The following is a 21294-nucleotide window of genomic DNA, read 5'->3' on the forward strand; positions in this document are numbered from 1 at the left end:
TGCTTGTGCTACTCAAGAATGATGTTCCTTAACTTCAGACTGGTTCTAGTTTGGTCCTGTACTGAATGCCTGTGAGCATGTGAAGCACCTTTTGGCATATTGTGGACACCTGCCTGGTTCATTGTCTCCCAAAGAGATTGTAGTTGTGAATTCCAAGACCAAGCCACATTAAAACAAACAAACAAACAAACCACTCCCAAAAAACCCAACAAAAAAACCAACCAAACCAACAAATTATGGCGTGTGGATACTTGTTTCAAAGGTGCATTTCTGATCTGACCTGCCTTCCCTAAATTTTCCTCCTATTCCAAACCGTGACATTTAGGTAAACAGGTAATAGTAGAGGTAAAGTTCTCAGCCTGGGTGGGAAACAATGGTTATAGTGCTGGCAAATGGACTAAGAGGAAAATGATTACAGGCCAAAGTCTAGAAATTAAATAATCTGATAGCACTTAAAAAATGAGGGGAGAAAAGAGGGAGTTACACTGCAACAGAGAAGGGAAAAAACCCAACTATCTGCTGCTTTTCTAAAGACAGATGTTGCTCAAAGTACACAAAATAGTATTTTTCTGTTAATCACAAGGCACAAAACAATGTATGACCAAAACTGGAGTGTTGAAGTGCATGCTTCACATGCAATTCTCAAGGGTTCAAATAAAAGATGATGCAGAGTGAGACAATATTGATTTAGGGAGGGAAAAGAAATGAGAGAAAAGGTCAACTGAAAATGAAACTGTTTATTGTTAAAAATAAGCAACAAGTTTCAAAGTAACAGGAGGAACTAAGTTTAGGAAAAGGGCAGTTTCTGATTTCATGGGTTTCTGCACACACTCAACATTTCAATTAAAAATCAAGACACATTTAGTGACTTAGTGACTTTTCAGTGACTTTCTTGTGATTTCCAGGATCTAAGTTTGCTTGCCTAGCTCCAAGTCAGCCTACAGAACTGCTCAACTATTAGCAGCTGGGGACTGGGGCAGAGACAGAGGCAGAGACCCAATTATAAGCTCTATAAACTTCGACTGAGATTCAACTGTCAAAGTTTTTCTTAACTACCCTTCTGCATCTCTCTCACCATCCTTAAGTGAGAAGATACAAACTAGGTTTAAGCATTAGATGGCTGTGGAGCTGACTTAAGCAAGAAAGTAATTACAACTCAAAATTCAAGAACAATTTATAAATAAACTAGAATAGGACAGACTCAATAAAAACTGTGGACATGAAAATAAATAACATTATGCATAAAAGAAAGTTACTCCAAGTTAAAATGCCTGTATGAACTTGGGAGCAACTTCCATATCAAGAACTGGCACATTTAAAGAGGTTCTTTTGTCAGTTTGTTGCCAAATGGTATCCAAGCAGTTAATTTTACTCTAACAAATGTATTTTGCCACACTGGTTACTGGATTCTGACAATTAAAATCCTCGCTTCATTAACTTATCCACACTTCACTGAAGAAATATATGAAATAACTCTCTAATATATACGGAAAAGTGTGAATAAAACGTGAGGCTCAGAAAGTAAGCAGCTTGCACTCTTCCAAGTCATTATTAAAATTGTTCATTGAGTTTCCTTAAAAATGAATGCCAAGTTAAATTAATACCTAAGTTAAACTTACCATTCTTTGGAGCTGGCTAGTTTGCAGCCTTCCTCGTTCACCTAGATTAGTCTTCCATACAATGTCTAATTTACCAATCACTGTTACACCTTTTATTACTCCAGCTTTCTCTGCAAATTCTTGCTTTGGTTTTAGACAGTATAAGTATTGACGTGTATCCATAGGTTGTAAATAAGTCCTTGTGCCAAAAGTAGACTCACTGAAAGGAAAAAAAACCACTAGGTCTTAATTTAAACAGCTATTTTGACAATTAAGAACCCAACTTTTTTCCCCCATCCCCCACAAGTCTTATTGTATTTGTATGCATGGTAAAACACTCAGAATATTTTTGTTTTCACAACAGAAAAGATCTCTAGAATTTATGTGGCACCAAGGACCATGGAGAAATAAAATAACCTGTTCTTCTCAGCCAGAGAGAAATAACATAGAAATATAGAAATAACATAGAAATATCTGGCATCTTAACATTTAAACAAAAATGCTGGTAATTTTTATTCTGGTATTTGTTTTCTCTCACAGTAAATCTCAATGTCATGAAATTAAGATTCCTGTTCAGGAGAAAATCCATTACAGTGGATGCAAATACTTGGAAAACAAAGCTTTGTTATGCTGCTGGTGAATCCTTCAACAGGCAAGGAGAAGACAGAATTTTCACTTCAGCCCCTACTGCTGAAGCATTCAACCATCACCTCCAAAAACCCAAGCAACAGCAAAGCACAAACAGCCAAAGTTAAATTCACAACTTCATGTATTTAGTTATTATGGTATTAGGTGTTTAACTGAATTAAATTTATTTTATTTCAGGATGAAAAATTTTTATACTCTATAACTCTATGAGGGTGTACCACTGATCCACCTTGAGTGCTGTCTTAATATATCATGATTAGAACAACTGAAAACAGTAAGCAGTTTACTGTTAAACTCCTTCCTTACAGGACTTAGTCAGGTGAGTCCTATAAGGAAGAAAGCCTTACAGGTCTCACCTGACTAATCCTAAATATGTACACAAAGGTCAGGTCAAAACCAGATCTGAGTTACATTTTAAATCGGAGATACTGAAATAATAGTATGTTTTCATGTTATCATGTCATCATTGTTACAAATTATTTGAGGATGAGACTGGATATTTCTCTATTAGGTAGAATTATAGATTTTTAAGATAAGTTTCTACACAAATAAAACTGTAACAAATTTTCCAGATAGGATTTTGATCTTTTTACGCAAGCAAAGACATACAATCTTCCTATTATAAACAAATGACTAACAAAAAATTGTATCTCCTGAAATATTAAGACAAAGCATTTCAAAGTCAAATGTACTGAATGCAAACATACCTTTCCCCTGCTGTGTCAACGGTGTTCAGTTCTGCAACATTGTACATCATAGATGGCTCTAAAGAAACCTTCTCCATAAACATTGGAGAGGTAGTGATATTCTGAATTTGAGCTTCCAGAAACACTTCATCTGTCTGAAAAAAAATCAAAAGTTCAAGTTCATGAAAATATGATTAGTGTTATTAAAAAGAGTAGGCAGTCCTATTGTTAAAAAAAGTCACACATGTTTAGTTCATGCCTGCAAATCAAATCAATTAATGCAAGAAAAAACCTTAATCCCATTAACAACAGGAGCAAAAGTGTTAGTCAACAGATATCTTGCCAAACAATGGATGTGGGATAATTTTGCTGTATTCTAGCTATTGCTTATTTGTAATGCATTAAATCACCACTTCCCAAGACTTTCATCAACTTAATAGGAACTCAAGCTTTTATCCAAATTATTAAAAAAATGGAATAAATAGTAAGGAATTGCAGTGCACAAGAACATGCCAAGCCAGATCACTAGTGCATCAAGCTGTATAAAAAAATCAAGTAAATATGTGTGTTTTTCTTTAACTGAAGTAAAATAGTTCAGGTTCATGCTCTGAGCTTTTATTATTAAATACTAGCATTCTAGCTAAAATGCAAAATCCAGCCCCGTCTCTCACTCAGCTGCATCATGCCAAAGGTTACCAATATTTGTATGCATCCAACAATTTAACTGGTGCTCTATCTTCAGAATATCTGAAGCTAATGCCTCAAGGTGGTATCGAAGGACAAATTCTAGTACAAAAATGAAAGCTATAGACTGTTAAACTTCAGATGATGAAAAATCATGGGACTAAAGTAGTTTCTGCCTCACTTCTTTTGTGGAATTGCAGACCAGTGAAGTCACCTTCCATGTCTAAAAATTCCAGGATAGAATAATTATGGAAGACTCAGTCTATTAGGGATATGAGTCCCCAGAAAAGTGAAAACCACAATTAAAGAAGTGCCAGTTTAAAAAAAGAGGGATACCAAATTTGCATTTACAACAGTCACTGATTCAGGCCATTGGATTAAGTGATTCTTGTAGGTCCTTTCCAACTGAAATAGTTTATTCTACAGATTCAGATTGAAGCAGTTTGAGTATTTTGTTATGATAAATTTTAAGAAAGTACTTTGTGGGGAAGGTGGAACAAAACTTACAGTTTCTTTTTGATCAGTGTAAATAAATGATTCTTTATATAAATGGAGTCCTGCTTGTAAATTATAAAAGAAAAGTGGGACAAAATTGCCAAAATATGTTTTGTCTCAAAAAATTGTGTTAGAAGGAGAAATACAGAATGGTTGTGTAACTTTTTATATTGCCTTATAAACACATTAAATACAAAGCAGCATCTATATAGTAATGAAAACTGTGCAAACTCAACAGGTTACAGAGACACTTCATGCTTGTAGGAACTGGAAATAACCTGAACTAAAACATGGCTCTCGGTAATCATTACTACTACTGCCTGACTGCCACTTGAATTGATACCATTTATATCCCATAAATCCATTGCTCAAAGTTCCCATTTACCCAAATTTTAGTAGTTTTCAAAACAGTAACCATAGGCAGAAGTTTAGAAAAGCTAATTTGAAAGGGAAAAGAAAAAACAAGCAGCATAATGAAAAAGCAAGTTAGTTTAGTGTTATTCCTAATTTGATTTAGTATTACATATTTTTTTAAAAAATACTTGTCAAAATATGCAGTTTATTTTAGTACAAGGCACGCCAAGTGAAATCAGACTGCAGAAGTAACTCAATCAACTGTTACATGCAGTTAAAATTGTGAAGTGCAGTTCCAGCTAGCCAAAGGAAGAAAGAACATCCAACTGCTGCTCTCTCCTCAAACCCACTGTCTCCACCAACCAAATGTGAAAAGTTCTGTCACAGCTTACACAAGCAGTGCTGTAGTGAAACCTACATTTCCATGGGTCAAAACAAGAAAAATTTTAGAAGTAAATAAATTCTCTTTTCAAATAATAGATAAGGTTGAGGTATTTTATTGGAAAATCTCCACAAGAATCTGTAGATATCAAGTTCTAGTTTCAACAATGGGTGTTAAAGAAAGAGCTAACCATTTAAATAATTAGCTGCACATATAAAGACGAGAACACATCCCTTTATGATATGCAGAACAAACATTGCTTTTCCATTATGTTTGTAAAGAATGTCAATAACAAGCACAGAGACAGTTAAGCAATTAAAAAAGCATACATATTTATAAAAAAATAAATAAAAATTACCACAGAACTGAGGTCACTCTAATGGGAAAATAAAAAAAAAGAACACATTAGAGAAATTAGGGTTAAATGTTAAAGAAAAAGGAGGCTAACTTCCAAACAAAATGCATTTCTGCATTTTTTTGCACCATTTAAACAAGATAGCATTAGTAAGACAGAAACAAATAAAATGGATGCAAACAAAGATGACAACTACATTTCTAATAACTTATAGCTAGTATGGTTACATGATTTACTAGCTTTGCTTCAGAACCAATCCAAAGTAGAGCTTAAGGCACACAAGTCACAGACAAGATATGGTAGAATAAACTGACTCAAAAAATAAAGAGTTAGTTTTTGAGTAAGTTTAAAGTTCATCCCATATTTCAATCCATGCAATGGGTTGTACATGAAATGGAAAAACAGTCCTTGTCACCTTATAATTTTAAGCATCCTCATATATAATGTCTCAAAAATAATGTGGTAATGTATCCTAGCAAAGCTACTATGTTGCAAGTTATAACAAAATTTGGCATAATATAAAGAAAAACTCTTTTTAGAATATTCATCAATCCAAAAACCCAACTTCAATTGCAAACTTTGTTGTCCACCTCCCTGTGCATGCTTGCAGGAACAGAACCTTTTATAGAGCCTTTTTTCAAGGCACATTAAAGTCAGAGAGTAATTCAATCCCAGGACTGCAGCAGGTTAGGGCAACAGGGCATGTGTTCTATGCATAAATTTCAGTGATCAACTCCATTTGGGTGCTACTGCAATACAAGCAATAAGCAAGAAGATTAAGGTTCAGCATCATTCCTTGTCTTAGAAGAAATTAAATTATGGATTATCATTAGACTATTAATAGAAATCAGTTTTAGTAACAGTCATTATGAATAGACAGCATCACATCCATAATCTTAATGATATGATTATCAGTTTAACTGGTTAGTCAACCTTTAGAGATCTTTAGTTAACTAATAACTGACACGTACCATTTTTTTTCTTCCCTGCTCTCAAGGATAATAGTCAGGATGAATTTCTTGGGGCTTTCACAGCAATGTAGTATCAAACACAACAGCTAACCATAGACTTACTTCTAGGTTTTTAGAAGTTAATTGAATTCTATGGTCACAAGACATAGCAACACTTTACGTACTTTCAGAAATTAGACAGGAGTGCTACTATACCAGTTTGCTAGACAAATGGAAATTTCTCATTTAATATAATCCAAAATAATTTTTAAAAATTTTTTTCAGTTAATTGAATAGGTAAGATGGTAACGGGAATTGCATAAATTCATGAATGAGAAGAACAAAAGGTATCAAAGATCCTCTTAAAAACTCCAGAGTGGAAAAGAAAAATCACAAAAATACCTCCAAAACCCAAACCTACATGTACCAGCTCAAACACCAAAGCTTCTCATAGATTTTTACCATGAAGAATTGGTAGCTAATTGAGAGTTAAGTAAGACCCTTATCAAGACAGCTCAGTATAACTACTGTGAAAATTAAAAAAAAAAAATTTATCTATGTAAAAAATTTGCCCAGAATTATCTTAGAAAGGTGCTTCATCACAAACTTTACACATGAAGTATGAAGAGACAGCAAGACAGCACCATTTAAGATATCTGTCCCTCTTTTCCCTCCAGATAAACAATAATATAATCTGCCGACAAAACAAGAGATATATTTTGCTCCCAGAGAAATTACTTAATTTCTTAGAACTGTTTTTGTTCTTAAATCACATCAGAAGAAATTTCCAGACATTCTCACTTACAGATAATAGCAGCTCTATAAAGGGCTCAACCAGTGCTATGTGTTTATGCTCCAATCCTGCTCAGGTACCTCACACCTGGTCAATGTATGGTTTGCAGCCTATGGCCTAAAGATATGTACCAAATTCTTCCCATAAAGAGACAAAGGCAGGCATGGATGTATGTCCAAATAATTATGCAAGACATATATAAGGTCATGTAGTTTAGAAGCACTGTGTGTAACTGTCACAAGCCTAAAACTTTAATTACTGAACTGAAGGGTCATAGTTACATAGGGAAAATATAAATTTAAGTAGTTTAAATTTAAATTTTCCCCACTCTGATAAATTGTCATCTCCTTTATGAACTATTAATCTCCCGTAAAATAAGTACTCTATTAGCCTAAACATACAAGCAATAACTGAAAGTATTTGAGTCCATGAGAAACTGAAATATATGCAAAATTGTTAGTCGGCTACATTAAGGTCCTGACATCTCTTTTGCCCTTCATCAAAAGCCTATCAATTTTTAAACTATACAATATATATCTACCACTGTTTTTCCATTAGAACTGATCAATTTTCTCAGAAAGGTGTACTTACAAAGCTCTTTGAATTTAATCTAAGTAACAAACCCAGCATGCCTAAACAAACCTGAATACACACAGTTCTCACCTCTGCATTGTAGAATTTGGTTTTCACATCTAGTGGTTTAAGAACCTGAATGAAATGGAAAAAAAGACAGATTGACAATTGGTTTTTCAGACAACTTCGGCATAGACTCTTTTGAAGTACCAGGGTCTCTTACTAAAAAGTGTTATTTTTCTTTTTGATCGTACACATAGCAGGTGCATGACAGAATATATGACAGAATCAAGAGTATATCCTGGCTGCTTCTTACTTATGCATACTAAGCAGTCTCCTCATACTGAAAACAAGTAATTCTCTACCCAAGCACTGGCCTCTTACAAAACAGCCCAAATCCAGCGCTCTAAGTAGATCTGTGTGTTTAAAATAACACTATATCCATCCTGGGTCCTGCATTTGTTTTCAACGGTGAGCAAGAACTATCTAACATTTACAAGTCCTTCAGAGTTTTGTAACAAAAGTTACTAACAGCTTCTCTAAACATAAATGAAGCAGAGAACTATCCATTCGTTAAGCTTTCTTAGCCTTCACCTACTTCTTGAAAATGCAACTGTTTCAAGAAATTAAAGAAAATCATAATATATAAAATAATAAATCATATTAATCTCTGAGATTCAATAGGCAAAAGACGAAAACTCAATGATATAAAATATGATTATAAAGTGTTGGTTCTTAATGCTTGAATTTTGTGCATAAAGCTACTGCAGTTCACACATTCAAATATGAAGCATATAAATTGTGATGTAACTGAAAGAAATCATCTATCATACTTCTAAGAAAACAAATTTAAATTTTGTTTCTGAAGACACTTGTTTCCCATTACAAAGGGAATTTTTTTTTGTTTGCATATCACTGCATCCTGAGAGACCTCTAATGTTCCAAGTTGTCAACAAATTTTTTAGCCCTGAAGAATTCAAGATCAAAAAGCTGTCTTCACAGGTATTTCATAATTCTAAAATACTTAAAGTTCAAATCTTTCAAGTATTCATTACAAACTTTCCCTAGTAAAAAAAAGGGATAAAAATTTTAATTAGTCTTTGTTTGTTGAAAGAAGATTTTTTTTCTGTCAAGTATTTTTCTTCAGTGAGCTTATAAATTTTCCAACATGCTGAATTTTTTCTCTATCTTCTGATAAACAGTCTTTCCATTTATTGCAGTAAATTTCATCTGGCACTCCAGTAAAATACAAAAAATTATTGTGAGGTTCAAAACCACCCAATCCTAGAAGGAATCATTCTTTCTCCATGAAAGCATAATGCTGTTACTTAGAGAAAGCTTTGGAACAGAACAGCACTATCAAGCAGTATAAAACTACATATATTGGTTTAAAAAAAGAATGATTCAAACCAACTAACACCAGTTCAACTTAAAAGATGCTAGAAAATGTAACTGAAAAATCTGAGAATCTGTAAAAGAGTATTTTTTTTATTATTAAATAGCTAGTGACATCTCAATCACTAGCAGCCATGAATTTTCACTGTAAAGACATAGTTCAGTTTTCTGTAACACTCCTTTTTGTTCATTCTCAGGTTTGCTACTGGTGTCTCCATGTCAAATTTAAAAACCAACAGCCAAAATTCTCAGTGCAACATTTTTCTCATAATGAATCAGAGAGTATTTATAGAACTATAAGGAAGTGTATGTGTACTTATGCTTCATCCTTTGAATGAAGGGCTTCATATTTGACAGCTGGCTTCCAATGTTTTGACAATTCAATTGCCTGTGCTGGGTTCAGTTAAAAACCATGGCAATTATATATGCATGCAGAACCCCCAAAAATCTGCACAAATATGTTTGCATACAAAATCTAAAGGAGACAAATCTTGTACAAAGCTCTGACAAGAAGAACATTAGGGAACAGAGAAAAGATGAGATCTGAAGCTTGCACATGCATGTGTATGCAATCATAGAAAGCCTAGAGGGGACAGAGAAACAGAACACTCAACAGAGGAAAATCATGGAGAATTGGAAAGGGAAGCAATGTCATAAGGAAAGCACGACAAAGCACACAAAGATGAAAATTAACTTCAAGAAAGATGAAGAAACTCTACAGAGATGCTAGCTTCAGAAGGAGAGCAACACAAAAATTTATATGGAACCATTTTCCCTAGGATTGTCAGGAAACACCTTTGATTATACCCGGCATTTCAAGGCCAGGTAAGGACTACTAACAGCATTCAAGTGTTCTTTCTAAAGCATGGCAATTTAATGTTCTAAAGACTGAAATTATTTTTCTCTGAAGTATCTAGATAGAATACTAGCAAATAGCAAAACGAAATCACCCCATAGTACCACAGAATATCCTGAGTAGGAAGATAACCACAAAGACATCAAGTCCAACCTCCAGGAATATGTGCCTGACAGCATGGTCCAAATGCTTCATGAAAACTTTGGCAGGCTTTGCACTGTGACCACTTCCCTAGCAAGACTGTTCTGGTGTCCAACAACCCTCTGAGTGAAGAACCTTCCCCTAGTATACAACCCAAACCTCCCCTGAAACAACTTTAGGATGAAACTATATAATGCTCCTGTATTACCAGACACTCTGCCAGAGTATCTAAAAATGAATTCAGTAAAGCCTGTCATGTAATCCTCTATTCCATGAAAATCAGTCCAGCAATATCCAAGTCTCAATATATTTCTCTAAAAAATTAAACATCCATGAAATACACACGAAACAGATTCCTTCTTGCCAGAACCAGCCCACAGATTAGTTTCTTGCTTTCCTTAGTCACTCTTACCGCAAGTCTTGAAATTTGTGTGATGGAAGAAAAGGTTTAAATTCTGTCAATTACTTCTGTCAGTATTGGATATAACACAATAGACTTCTTTACTTAAATTCCTCTAAAAACCAAACTATTTAATTCCAGTTTAATATGGTTACACACACCAAAAGAAAAATCAGAACTTTATGATACAAGCTTGGTCGGATGTGTCAAAGCCAGAATGACCAATACTTGTTCTGTTTAAAAACAGTCATAGAACTGTCTGCTATAAAAAGGGACTTTTTAAGAGTACATCTTTCTCTCAATAAATTAGTAAAACTTATTAGATGTAATATTTATTAGTTCTGAGATGTTTAACTGTGTAGTAATTGGAAAACATCAGTGTGTGGGAAGTCTGAAGCAGTGGCTCTAAATGGTTCACTTTTAAAAGGGAATGGATTTTTGATACATAAAAGTGCTTATGAAGTATCAAATGTTTTAAAATGCGTTTTCCAGACTCACACACTTACTAAAAGTAGAGTAAAATACTTCACAAAGTACCTGAAATTTGAAGAACTTTCTGAAGTACATCTTCTCTCCAGTCTGAGTAGTATAACTTACTGCACAAACTAAGCTGAAAAAAATCAAATAAAAAAAGCTGTGTTACTTTAAATCTTGTGCTATATCAAAAGCAGAATAGCATACATGTACTTCAGTTTCATTTAAGCTCATTTAATAATAGAAAAAGTTAAAATTTTACATGTGTGTTCCTATCTCCTTTACTTCATGATGGATCACATCATCAATGCAACAGTCAGGTTTAAGTTCTGCCACTGCAGCACTAGAAGCTGAAAGGTTCAAACGTTGAGAACTTGTCTGAAGATCAGCCTAGGGATGGAAAAACAAAGCATCAGCTAGAACTACAGCTGTTTAAGTTGTATTAAAGAAAAGTAACTTATGTTATAAAGTACTAGGTTTCACTGAGCATTTTGTGCCCTATATGTTTTCACACAGATTCTAAGAGCTCAGTTGGTCAGAACATCAAGGCTGTGGGTTTGATCCCTGTGTGGGCTACTGACTTAAGAGCTGGACTCATCCTTGGACCCCTTCCAGCTCATAATATTCGGTGATATTCTTAACTCAGACACCTTCTGACATATATTAAGGTGACATATATTAAGGTGATGAGATACTTACAAAGCTAAATCTGTAAAACATATAAATAGTCCAGTCCTTTACCATACAGCTTACAAAATCTCTATTTACTTTTTACATTGAATTCCACAATGACTTCTGAAACTTCTACTGTTTTATTTGTTCAGTAAACATAAAACCCCAATTGTCTAGAAAAAAATGAATACAATATACAGATCAGTGCATGCTTCACAGGGAACTGAAGATCTCATTTGAAGTGAAGATAAATGAGTGTAACTCCATTTTTTAGCTGTGGAAGTTTAGCTACACTAATTGTTCAGAGAAATTTTAAATAGAGGGGTGCATGTGCAAAGAAAGTCAGTGGAGGTGGGGGTGTTTAGCCAGGAGAAAAAGGCTCAGGAGAGGGACTTTACTGCTCTCTGCAACTACATGAAAGATGACTGAGGTGGTGAGAAGAGACCAGGTGTGAGTTGGTCTCTTCTAAGAAATAACAAACAATTGGAGGAAAAGGAAATGGCCTCAAGTTCCACCCGGAGAGGTTTAGATTGGATAGCAGGAACAATTTCTTCACGAAAAGGGTTGTCAAGCATTGAACAGGCTGCCTAGGGAAGTGGTTGAGCCACCATCCCTGCAGGAGACCGTGCAGATGTGGAACTTAGGGACACAGTTTAGCAATGGACTGGGCAATGCTGGATTAACAGTTCCATTTGGTGACCTCAAATGGAACTGTTCAACCTAAACACTATGATTTTATATATATACATATATTTTAATATATATATTTGTATATTTTTATTTATAGATATATATTTTATATATATATTTATATATTTATACTTTTATTTATATATAATGCTATGATAATATCTAATGCTGTAATAATCAATTTTTTGACACAATCTTAGTTTTTTCATTTTAATCTTTGAAGATTTATATAATAATTGCTATTTTTATGCAATTATTCTAGAATCATAATTCTATTATAATTATAATTATTCTATTCTTACTCTTTCCCAATTTCCAGATATATATTCTGGATTGGAAAAAGGAATACATATTTCCTAAAGACTCTTGTATTAGCATTAAAACATACAATATATTCTCAGAAAATATAATAATTGTGGTTTATTTTTTTATAAATCTTTTATAAGTGGGTTTTCTTCACATACCTTCACCAGTATGTCCTTGACAACTTGATTGCTATCATTGTGCACGCTAATATAACTGGAAAATGTCTCTCCCAAAAATATATTTTCTGTATTTCGGGAGAAAAAAGAGAAAAGAAAGAGAAAAGAAAGAGAAAAAAAGAGAAAAAGAGGAGAGGGGAGAGTCGAGGGCGACGTGGGAGAGGAGGGGAGTAGAGGAGGGGAGAGAGAGAGGGAGAGGGGGGGGGAGAGGGGAGAGGGAGAGGAGAGGAGTGGAAGGAGAGGAAGAGGAAGGATGGGAGGGGAACGAGGAGGGGAGTAGGAGAGGAAGCGGAGAGGGGAGGGAGAGAGGAAGGGAGAGAAGGGGAGGAGAGAAGGGGAAGAGAAGCGGGAGAGAAGGGGAGAGAAGGGGGAGAGACGAAGGGGAGAGAAGGGAAGAGAGGGGAGAGAAGGGGAGAGAAGGGGAGAGGAGAAGGTGAGAGAAATGGGAGAGAAGCGGGAGAGAAGGGGAGATGAAGGGGAGAGAAGGGAGAGAAGGGAGGAGAAGGGGATGGAAGGGGAGAGAAGGGGAGAGAAGGGGAGAGAAGGGGAGAGGCGGAAGGGGAGAGAAGGGGATGAGAAGGGGAAGAGAAGGGGCGAGAGGGGAGAGAAGGGGAGAGAAGGGAGAGAAGGGGAGAGAAGGAGGAAGGGAGAGAAAGAGAAGGGGAGAGAAGGGAAGAGAAGGGAAGAGAAGGGAAGAGAAGGGAGGAGAAGGGATATTTTTAGTAACAGTTATTAAAAACCAGAACATTTCACTGAAACATTTTTAAGTTCACACACATACACATTTGCCAGACCAAACCATAGAAGAAAACTGGCACTTGCACACCCATACTTCTGAAATCATCCTTCTAAGACAGTTTTAAAAGAGGACAAACAAATCAGAATTGTTTCTAGCTAAAAGGAATGAGAAGATGGCTTTCAGTACCCTCAAAAAATCACAGTAGTAAACTCCATTAGCATAACATGTGATTTATAGTAGTGCATTATCTTAGAAATTCACCCACAGCTGAAAATCTCTTTCAACTTTCAGTGCTTATTAGGTTCAGTCAGGCTACAGACATGAAACATCAGGCAGCACACACATATATATCCATAAATCAAGCCACATATTATTTTCAAATGACTGAACATCTTGTTGCAGAACAATGGTATTCAAACAGAAAGAGCAGCATGAATCCTAAACCAAATGAATCCTAAACCTTGCATATTCCAGTTACAATCATTTATTCTTACCCAAAATTTTGAGGCAAAGTCAGCATTTCTCCTAACATCAAAGTTTCAGCCCCCTTTACAGTAGAAGGGTCATCTTTCATGAGCTGGTTAAATAGATTACCTGTAAAAATGTCAAGTTCCTATTAATTAAATATTTGCTTAGTCCAAAGTTTTGTCTACATTTAAGTTAGCCACATAATCACTTACTCAGATGTAGTTTATTTTAGATACGTTTCTTCTACAATAAACTTATTTAGGGATGAAATATATTTTCATAAGCCTGCCTATAAGTTATTATTTAACTTCAAGACACTTGCGTCCAATAATTTACTCAGTATATACATACTGAAGTACACAATCTGAAAGGCATTGCTCAAATTAACACTGAATTTTGAGAGAAATTCTATCTATCTAAACCACATCACATAACAGAAGTAATCAACCTCACGTCCTTCCTTCCCCTGCTTGCTTAGTATTTCCACACAACCCTTCTTCTTGAATCTTTTCTTTGACTCTCTTATACTTGACTTCAAGACTCCAACTATTTCTGGCAGACAACCCAGGATTTCCAATTCATGAGGGCACACCAAGCATAATGCAACTCAAAACCAGTGATTCTTGCAAGATTGTTTTTCCACAGAACATTCATGTGTTGGTTCTAACTACCAGGGCCTTTTCTCCAAATTAAAAAAAAATATAGTAATGCCAATCTTTCTCCACTCACACATTTCTCTCACAGAAATGCATCTCACTGCGTATATCAATTGCTCAGACTTTGAGGTCATGTGTTTGCTTGAGTATCATCACCAATCTTCCAGAGATACAGGTCAAGAGCTATAGAGTGCACCTTGGTACTTTCCTTTAGCTATTACCAAATCTTAAGTACATTTCTGTTTCAGGTAAGAGTCTATGGGAGGTCATGACTCAGTGTTAGATGTTCACGCTGCTTAAACTCAGCAAAACATACATAATAATCAATCAGTAGAAAAGACTTACCTGGCAAATCTCTTTCTTCACAAGTCACTGGAATATTAGTGAACAAGGTAGGTTTGGTTAGCCTCATCACTGCAAAAATTAAAAAAAAAAACAAACCAAAAAAATTGGTCAATCAAACAACTATTTTTAATTTTGTTTTTCAACTTCCACAAGAAAAACCAAAACCACCCAACAAATCACAACCACCAAATAAGTCTCAGCCTGAAAAAGAATCACATGGCGTTTCAAAATACAGTAATTTTTTTGGCAATTAAAAAAAAAAACCACCCTGCTATTTTAAGATCCAAGAATGCCATTGCTTCCTCTTGCTTTCTATCCTGGTGAACTAACCTACTCATCTACTGCTTTCAATTTTATGCGCTAGAGGTCTACACCTGCTACAGCATTAAGTGCTTTGTGGTCTTCAGAAGTATATCTGTTTCATTTGTTTGTAGACTTTTCCAGCTTAAGTGCCTGTCCTGTGATCCTTGTTGCCCTAGAATGAGACATGACAACTCGTAGGGACCCTTTCAGTCAAACACCAGTCTATTAGAAATGGCATTAACATCTTAACCTATAACACTCACACAAGGTAGAGTTACAATACTAAAAACATACATTATTTAAACCACTGCTTTTTCTCTAATCACAAACTTTAAACTCAAACCAGTAAAACCAGCAAAAAAACCTCATGAAAACACAACAAAGCTATTTTATCGATACTGACAAAATGAAAATCATTAAGATTTTCCTATTAAAAAAAACCACTACTTCAAGTAAGTGGTATTTTCAAAGTGGTATTTAACTCACACTCAAAATTACATTATTTTCACTTAAATAACAGTTTTAGGTGCTAGTACTTAAAAGAATTTCTCCCTCTTCAAATTAACCAAAGGCCCTAAACCTATATATAGCTTATTATTTATGTAGGCATTAATGAAAACAAATTGAGCATTTGTAATTTTAGGTGTTAATCTGAATATGTAAAAACTATTAGGGCTTTTTTCTTTGAAACTTAACAAACAAAACACCAATTAAAACTAAAAAATAAACCAAAAGGATTTCTCTTATTGCAACAAGTTAATCAAGACCTTTGCACTGACTCAGGTTTAGTGAGTTTATTTTTATTGTACTTTTGTACAGCTATTGTGTCCAGACAGCATTTGCTGTTCCCAGTGGTGTAAAGTATTCAATTACTTTGATCAACATTTGGGTACAGTGGGCTGTATTGCTTCACAAGAACTTATGCTACCATAGAACAGACCTATGCAAATTAGCATGACAAAAACAATTCTCACCTTTCACATGAAAAAAAAGAGAACATATTCTCTTGGTTATGGTGAACTTTGAAGACTAAGAACCATGGGGTATATTAAACGAATCCCAAGATACATGAAATAGAGTAAACAGTGAACCACATTCAACATTGAAAATGAAAAAGAAAAGATACTGCATTACACATGCTTATGAATTAAGCATTCCACGAAGAGAAAATGAAATCCTGGATTACCAGTGATAACCAAGACTGCAGTAATTCTGCAGAGCAATCACACATGTTCACTCTTACAAGACCTCAGTTACCCGCTAAAGTGCTCACAGCTAGCAGTGCATCTACCATTATTCCCATACAAACCAACCCAAAGCAGCACATAGCTGGCATCTACAGTGACAACAATCTCTCCATTTGTTTAGTAAAATGTTTGTTTAGCTCTTTCGTCAGTATATCAAATTAATCTAGTGGGATTGTATTATTGGCATTATCTAATTTTATTCAAATTCACACTATGCCTATATAACTAGTATTTGCTGTTTCTAAAGAAAAAGTTGAGTAATATTTCAGAAAATAAATAAATACATCACACAATGAAGTCAAAACAAACTATGATAGGTATATTATTACATTTATTAGAAGTACTAAATTATTGTTAGAAAATGTATCATCTCTTCCAAAATCCTAGATACAAAACACATTAAATAGAACTCAAATCACACTGCATTTTATTTCATTTTATCCTCCAAAATGTTGATGCACAAAAATATTTTGTTACTATTAATGTTGAGCTCGGAAATATAATGTCAGCGAAAAAACTGGCTATATAGGCTTTAAAACTAATAACAACCTCCAGTTATACTGCACTTATAATGCAGTCTAGACAGCATTTTGCATCAATTTTGCTAGGTGGTCATATTAAATGTCACCAACACCTTAAACATAAATATAAGACATCTACAAATGTCTTAAAATTCAGTCAAAGTTTAAAAATACATGTCAATGATTCAAATGGAAAAATTTTTTGCTAAAAAAATTGTAATGCCTATAATAAAATATAATTATCCAACACATGGATGTTATAAAAAAATTAAGTCTGAGGGGAATTCACTTTTTTTTTTACAGAGGTACCTCTGTTATGATTAGGTACACCTTGGTGTGAGCAGCAATAATGACAATCTAACAATCTACAAATACTGTTTTCCCTCTTTTCCAGATGCTACAGACCTTGACCTCCAGCTACATCAAAACTATCAAGAATTAGCAGGAGTGCAAATGCATAACCTTCCAGTCTTACTGATCCCAGTTTAACTTCTCTACTGACCCTCCAAAGTTTCAACTGAGCAGGGACAGCATGACCTTGGAACACTTCATTCTTCTAGGAGACAAAAAATCATCCTGAACTCTGCCTTTTATGACCATAAAAGGCATTCAAATTCTCAAAGACAAGAGGTTTCAGATAGATGTCTCATTTCTTAATTTCCTCACTTTTACCTGGAAGCTAATGTTTTCTTGTTCCCAAATATAATTAGAGACAAAAGAACAGAAACATCAGGAAAATAAATTATCAAAGGCATAAAACAGCAATTACCAAGTTGTTCACTATTTTTCAGGCCACAGCTTCCACTGAAGCTATTTTCACTTCTGTGAAAATATAGCTAACATTACTAAGACAGTGCATATATCCCACATAAAGTAAGTTTTTATTTCATGGGAGGGACATGCCATCATTAAAAAAAAACGCACAGACTACTTTCAGGAGATAATCAGATCTTGAAAATCTTAATGTCAGTTACAGCTATTATAGCAATTATTACAACACACTTAAAAACATCTTTCCTTCTCCTAATTCCAATGAAGCAGAGAGGACGTACTTTGCTTAATTAAAAGCATTAATTTTATTATCTGGACATAGCTTGCCACAATAATCTGGAATTTTTACTTTAATTTTTTCCTTTAGACCACCAAGGTAGAGAAAAGCTATAAAACACAGTAGTAAGCTAAACAGCAACTTACTAATCTTAATAGAACCATAAGTCTTGAGGCAAAAAGAAAGTCATAGAAATATATCATTATTGTTAGAAAACCATAGCAAAGTAACATAGGTAGTTTTCTTACTGTTAATTTCATTGTTCTAAGGTCTATATATTCCAAAGTGCTTAAAACCTTTAGTATTTCTGAAACTATATCTGAAGTTATAAACTAAATATAATTCCATATTTATGTACAATCAAATTCATTTTATCTGTAAGGCTTAGCTTTTCCCTAAGAATATTTCTAACATATTCACAGTATAATATATCACAGAAAATCCATATCTGCCCCACAGATCTTTGGATAGTAGCATTGCAAGATGGCAATTCATTCTGTTTAATGAGTCTATTCAATTTTATCCATATGTCCTCCAAATTCTGGTTTTTACAAAGAGACTGTTCAATTGTCCATTTGGCTCTACAAAATACATGCAGCTTTAGTCTTTCCAAATTATTCTGCAGTTCTTGAGATAAAGGATGAATCTTTTCTCTGAGTTTAGCTCTAGGGAGAGAGACACTCCAAGATCTTTTCAATTTTTGTTTTCCATTAGGTGGTGGTTCTCCTTGACAGTCCAAGTTAACTGGTCTGTGAACAGCCTGTGCTTGGATTAATGCTGGACCACATTTCATGCTAGAGTGAAACTCAAGGAGATTTTTTGTGCAGTCATAATCAGGAGATCCTGTAACATATTCTGAAGGTGTATAAAGTTGTTTCAGTTCTTCCACTTCCTCACAAGAAATAACAGGTGCCTGCTTTTTTGGTTTGAGTGGAAGACTGTGTAAATCATTTTGAAACCAGGGTGCAAATCTTGGTAATTGGCGAATGGGAAACTCCTTCACTGCTGCTTCTGCAAATTTCTGCAGTTTTATTAGATCTCTCTGATGTGGTCGATAGTGCAAGACCACTTCCATGGTTGAACAGTAGCAATCCAGTGATTCTTAGGAAAACAGTCTCTTGATAATGATTCTTGTATCTAGACTGAAACATCTTATTTACAAGAATTTCCTTGCCCCATGATGCATAGATCAGTAGAAAACAGGACCTAAAGCAGAAGTATTATACAACAATGAGATACTACCATATTAAGACAAACGTTGCTAGGATATTTTTCAAGAAAAAAATAAGTAGTAAAAATATGTGAGATATATATCTTTTCCAAGAGAACTCTACTGTCATCATCTCATACTTGCCATCCATCACTATTTTGGTTATATTGTCATGATGCATATTAAAAGACACACAATTACTTCTGACTATTTTCTCAAATTTAGCAGGCTTTTACTCCTACACATCATCACTTTTAGCTGAGGCACATAAATTAACTAGAAAACATATATGTTACAGAAACTCTTCCCAAAATAGTACTAACTGATACAGTAATTTTTAAAGTGAAAAGTTAAAAGGGAAGTACTCTAGGCAAATTAAAGCTGCCTGCTTCCATTTTGTATCAGAACTATACATTTTTAGCCTCAAAGCTTCCAAGCATTACATGCAACTATGCTTTAATCCTTAAGGAGCTGATAATTTCTTAATTTATTAGACCTTTGCTTAATAAGCAACTTATTAAGTTGTCAAAGGCTTTATACTTCCATATGAAGATTATATTAAATTCAGAAGCATGGTAAAGGGAGAACTACACTACTATGAAACATAAGTAAAACATGCACAGTCTTGCTCTCCTATTTCCTACCCTTCTCCCCCTCTCCCCCTGCACCTACAAAAAACTTGCAATCATTTCACACTCCCTAATGGAGAGCAGTAACATACATGATACTAAAATAATAAAATCGATGATTGCCACTGTCAAGATTTTGTTTAATACAGTAGCCACAATGCAAACAAATCCCCACACCTTCCTCACTTCTACAACAATTACTACCTGGATTAAATTCAAGACAAAACCAAGGATGGCACTGATTTCTTATAAAAGCAAATTGATCCACCATAAAGCTTTTTACTTTAAATTAATCACTACCAAAACTCATTTGAGAGCTGCTGACATTTCATGTTCTTATGTTTTTGGCCCTTACTGCATGTGTGCAAAGAGCTTGCTGAGCTTTGAATTATGGTTAACAGATTTTATGAGCACATGGAGACACCATTAAAAACTTTGTTCAGGAGAATTTTAAAACGAGAAGATGGCTCTGAAATTACTCAAACCTGCACTACTTTATCTACCTGGGCAGCCTCAATGATCTAGAATGCTTGCAGAGGTGAGATTCTAACCAGCTCTTCATAACATGTACATAACTAGCAGCATTTATTATTCAGGAATGATTAAATTCTTCACAGGGCTCTTTTGATTTCTACATTAATTCTGGAGGTATGCAAGTGACCTACACAATTGTATTTTCACTCTGTGATCCCTGAATCAAGGAGGTAAGGCTCGTAATTGCACATTAAGCATGAGGTAAAAAGGGCAAAACCAATTCTAAGGGGAATCTACTGTGTTGGAAAAGACGTCTGAGATCATGGAATCCAACGTAAAACCGAACACCACCTTGTTAAATAGACCACGGCATCAAGTGCCACGTCCAGTTTTTCCTTAAATACCTTCCGGGACGGTGAATCCACTACCTCCCAGGGCAGCCCATGCCAGTGTCTAATCACCCTTCCTGTGAAGGAAACCCTCCTAACGCACTATCTAAACCTGCCCTGACGCAGTTTAAGACTGTGTCCTCTCGCCTGAAAAACAAACAAACAGGAGGCAGCAGGAGAACTGGAAATGAAATGATAGCTGAACGTTTTCTTTGAAGCCCTGTGCAAAGCACTGACATAGCCGGGCAGCCGCGATGAGCCCCTCACGCCCTGTGGTGTGCGCGGCGCGGCGGAACAGCCCTCACCGCCCCCTTATGCCCTCGGGCACCGAGCGCCGCGGGCCCTGAGCGCCGGGCCGCTCCCTGCTCCACCTCCTTCTAAACCGGGGAAGAGCCACCCTCGGCTGCAGATCAGACACGCTGTTTCACCACCGATTCGGGGCCCGGCGGGTGGGAACCGGTGGGGCCGCGCTGTTGGTACCTTTCAGAGCCAGCAAATGCTCCTGCTTGGGCTGGTTGACGTCCATGGCCTTCACCCCGCGGGACGGCCGACGGAGCGGGAGGAGCCACGCAGACTGCGGAGGCGGCAGGCACGGCCGTCCCAGGCTGCAGCGCGGCGGGAGGGACTACAGCCCCCA

The 21294-nt window shown here is 35.6% G+C and overlaps 2 protein-coding genes across 5 annotated transcripts in view; both read right to left on the bottom strand.

Moving 5' to 3' along the window:
• TRAPPC13 (trafficking protein particle complex subunit 13) overlaps positions 1-21266 on the bottom strand; it is a 26668-nt gene extending 5402 nt beyond the window's left edge. For 2 of the 4 annotated variants that reach the window (XM_050986544.1, XM_050986543.1), the window contains exons 1-10: positions 21138-21266; positions 14837-14905; positions 13862-13961; positions 12611-12695; positions 11047-11174; positions 10848-10920; positions 7609-7653; positions 5206-5223; positions 2954-3087; positions 1620-1818 (exon numbers count right to left, since the gene is read on the bottom strand). In XM_050986544.1, the coding sequence (XP_050842501.1) occupies positions 1620-1818; positions 2954-3087; positions 5206-5223; positions 7609-7653; positions 10848-10920; positions 11047-11174; positions 12611-12695; positions 13862-13961; positions 14837-14905; positions 21138-21183 (897 nt within the window). In that variant the 5' untranslated portion in view covers positions 21184-21266. The remainder of the gene's footprint in view (positions 1-1619; positions 1819-2953; positions 3088-5205; positions 5224-7608; positions 7654-10847; positions 10921-11046; positions 11175-12610; positions 12696-13861; positions 13962-14836; positions 14906-21137) is intronic. The other 2 variants (XM_050986546.1, XM_050986545.1) reach the window with 1 other exon arrangement.
• SHLD3 (shieldin complex subunit 3) lies at positions 16790-21261 on the bottom strand. Its single transcript, XM_030236772.2, has 2 exons — positions 21138-21261; positions 16790-19161 (listed from the first exon to the last, which is right to left on the bottom strand). Exon 2 carries the CDS (start codon positions 19028-19030, stop codon positions 18281-18283), a length of 750 nt encoding a protein of 249 aa, XP_030092632.1. The 5' UTR covers positions 19031-19161; positions 21138-21261; the 3' UTR covers positions 16790-18280.
• Positions 21267-21294: the final 28 nt, after the last annotated feature.

This window comes from Serinus canaria, chromosome Z (genome assembly GCF_022539315.1).
Source record: "Serinus canaria isolate serCan28SL12 chromosome Z, serCan2020, whole genome shotgun sequence".
Classification (NCBI taxonomy): domain Eukaryota; kingdom Metazoa; phylum Chordata; class Aves; order Passeriformes; family Fringillidae; genus Serinus; species Serinus canaria.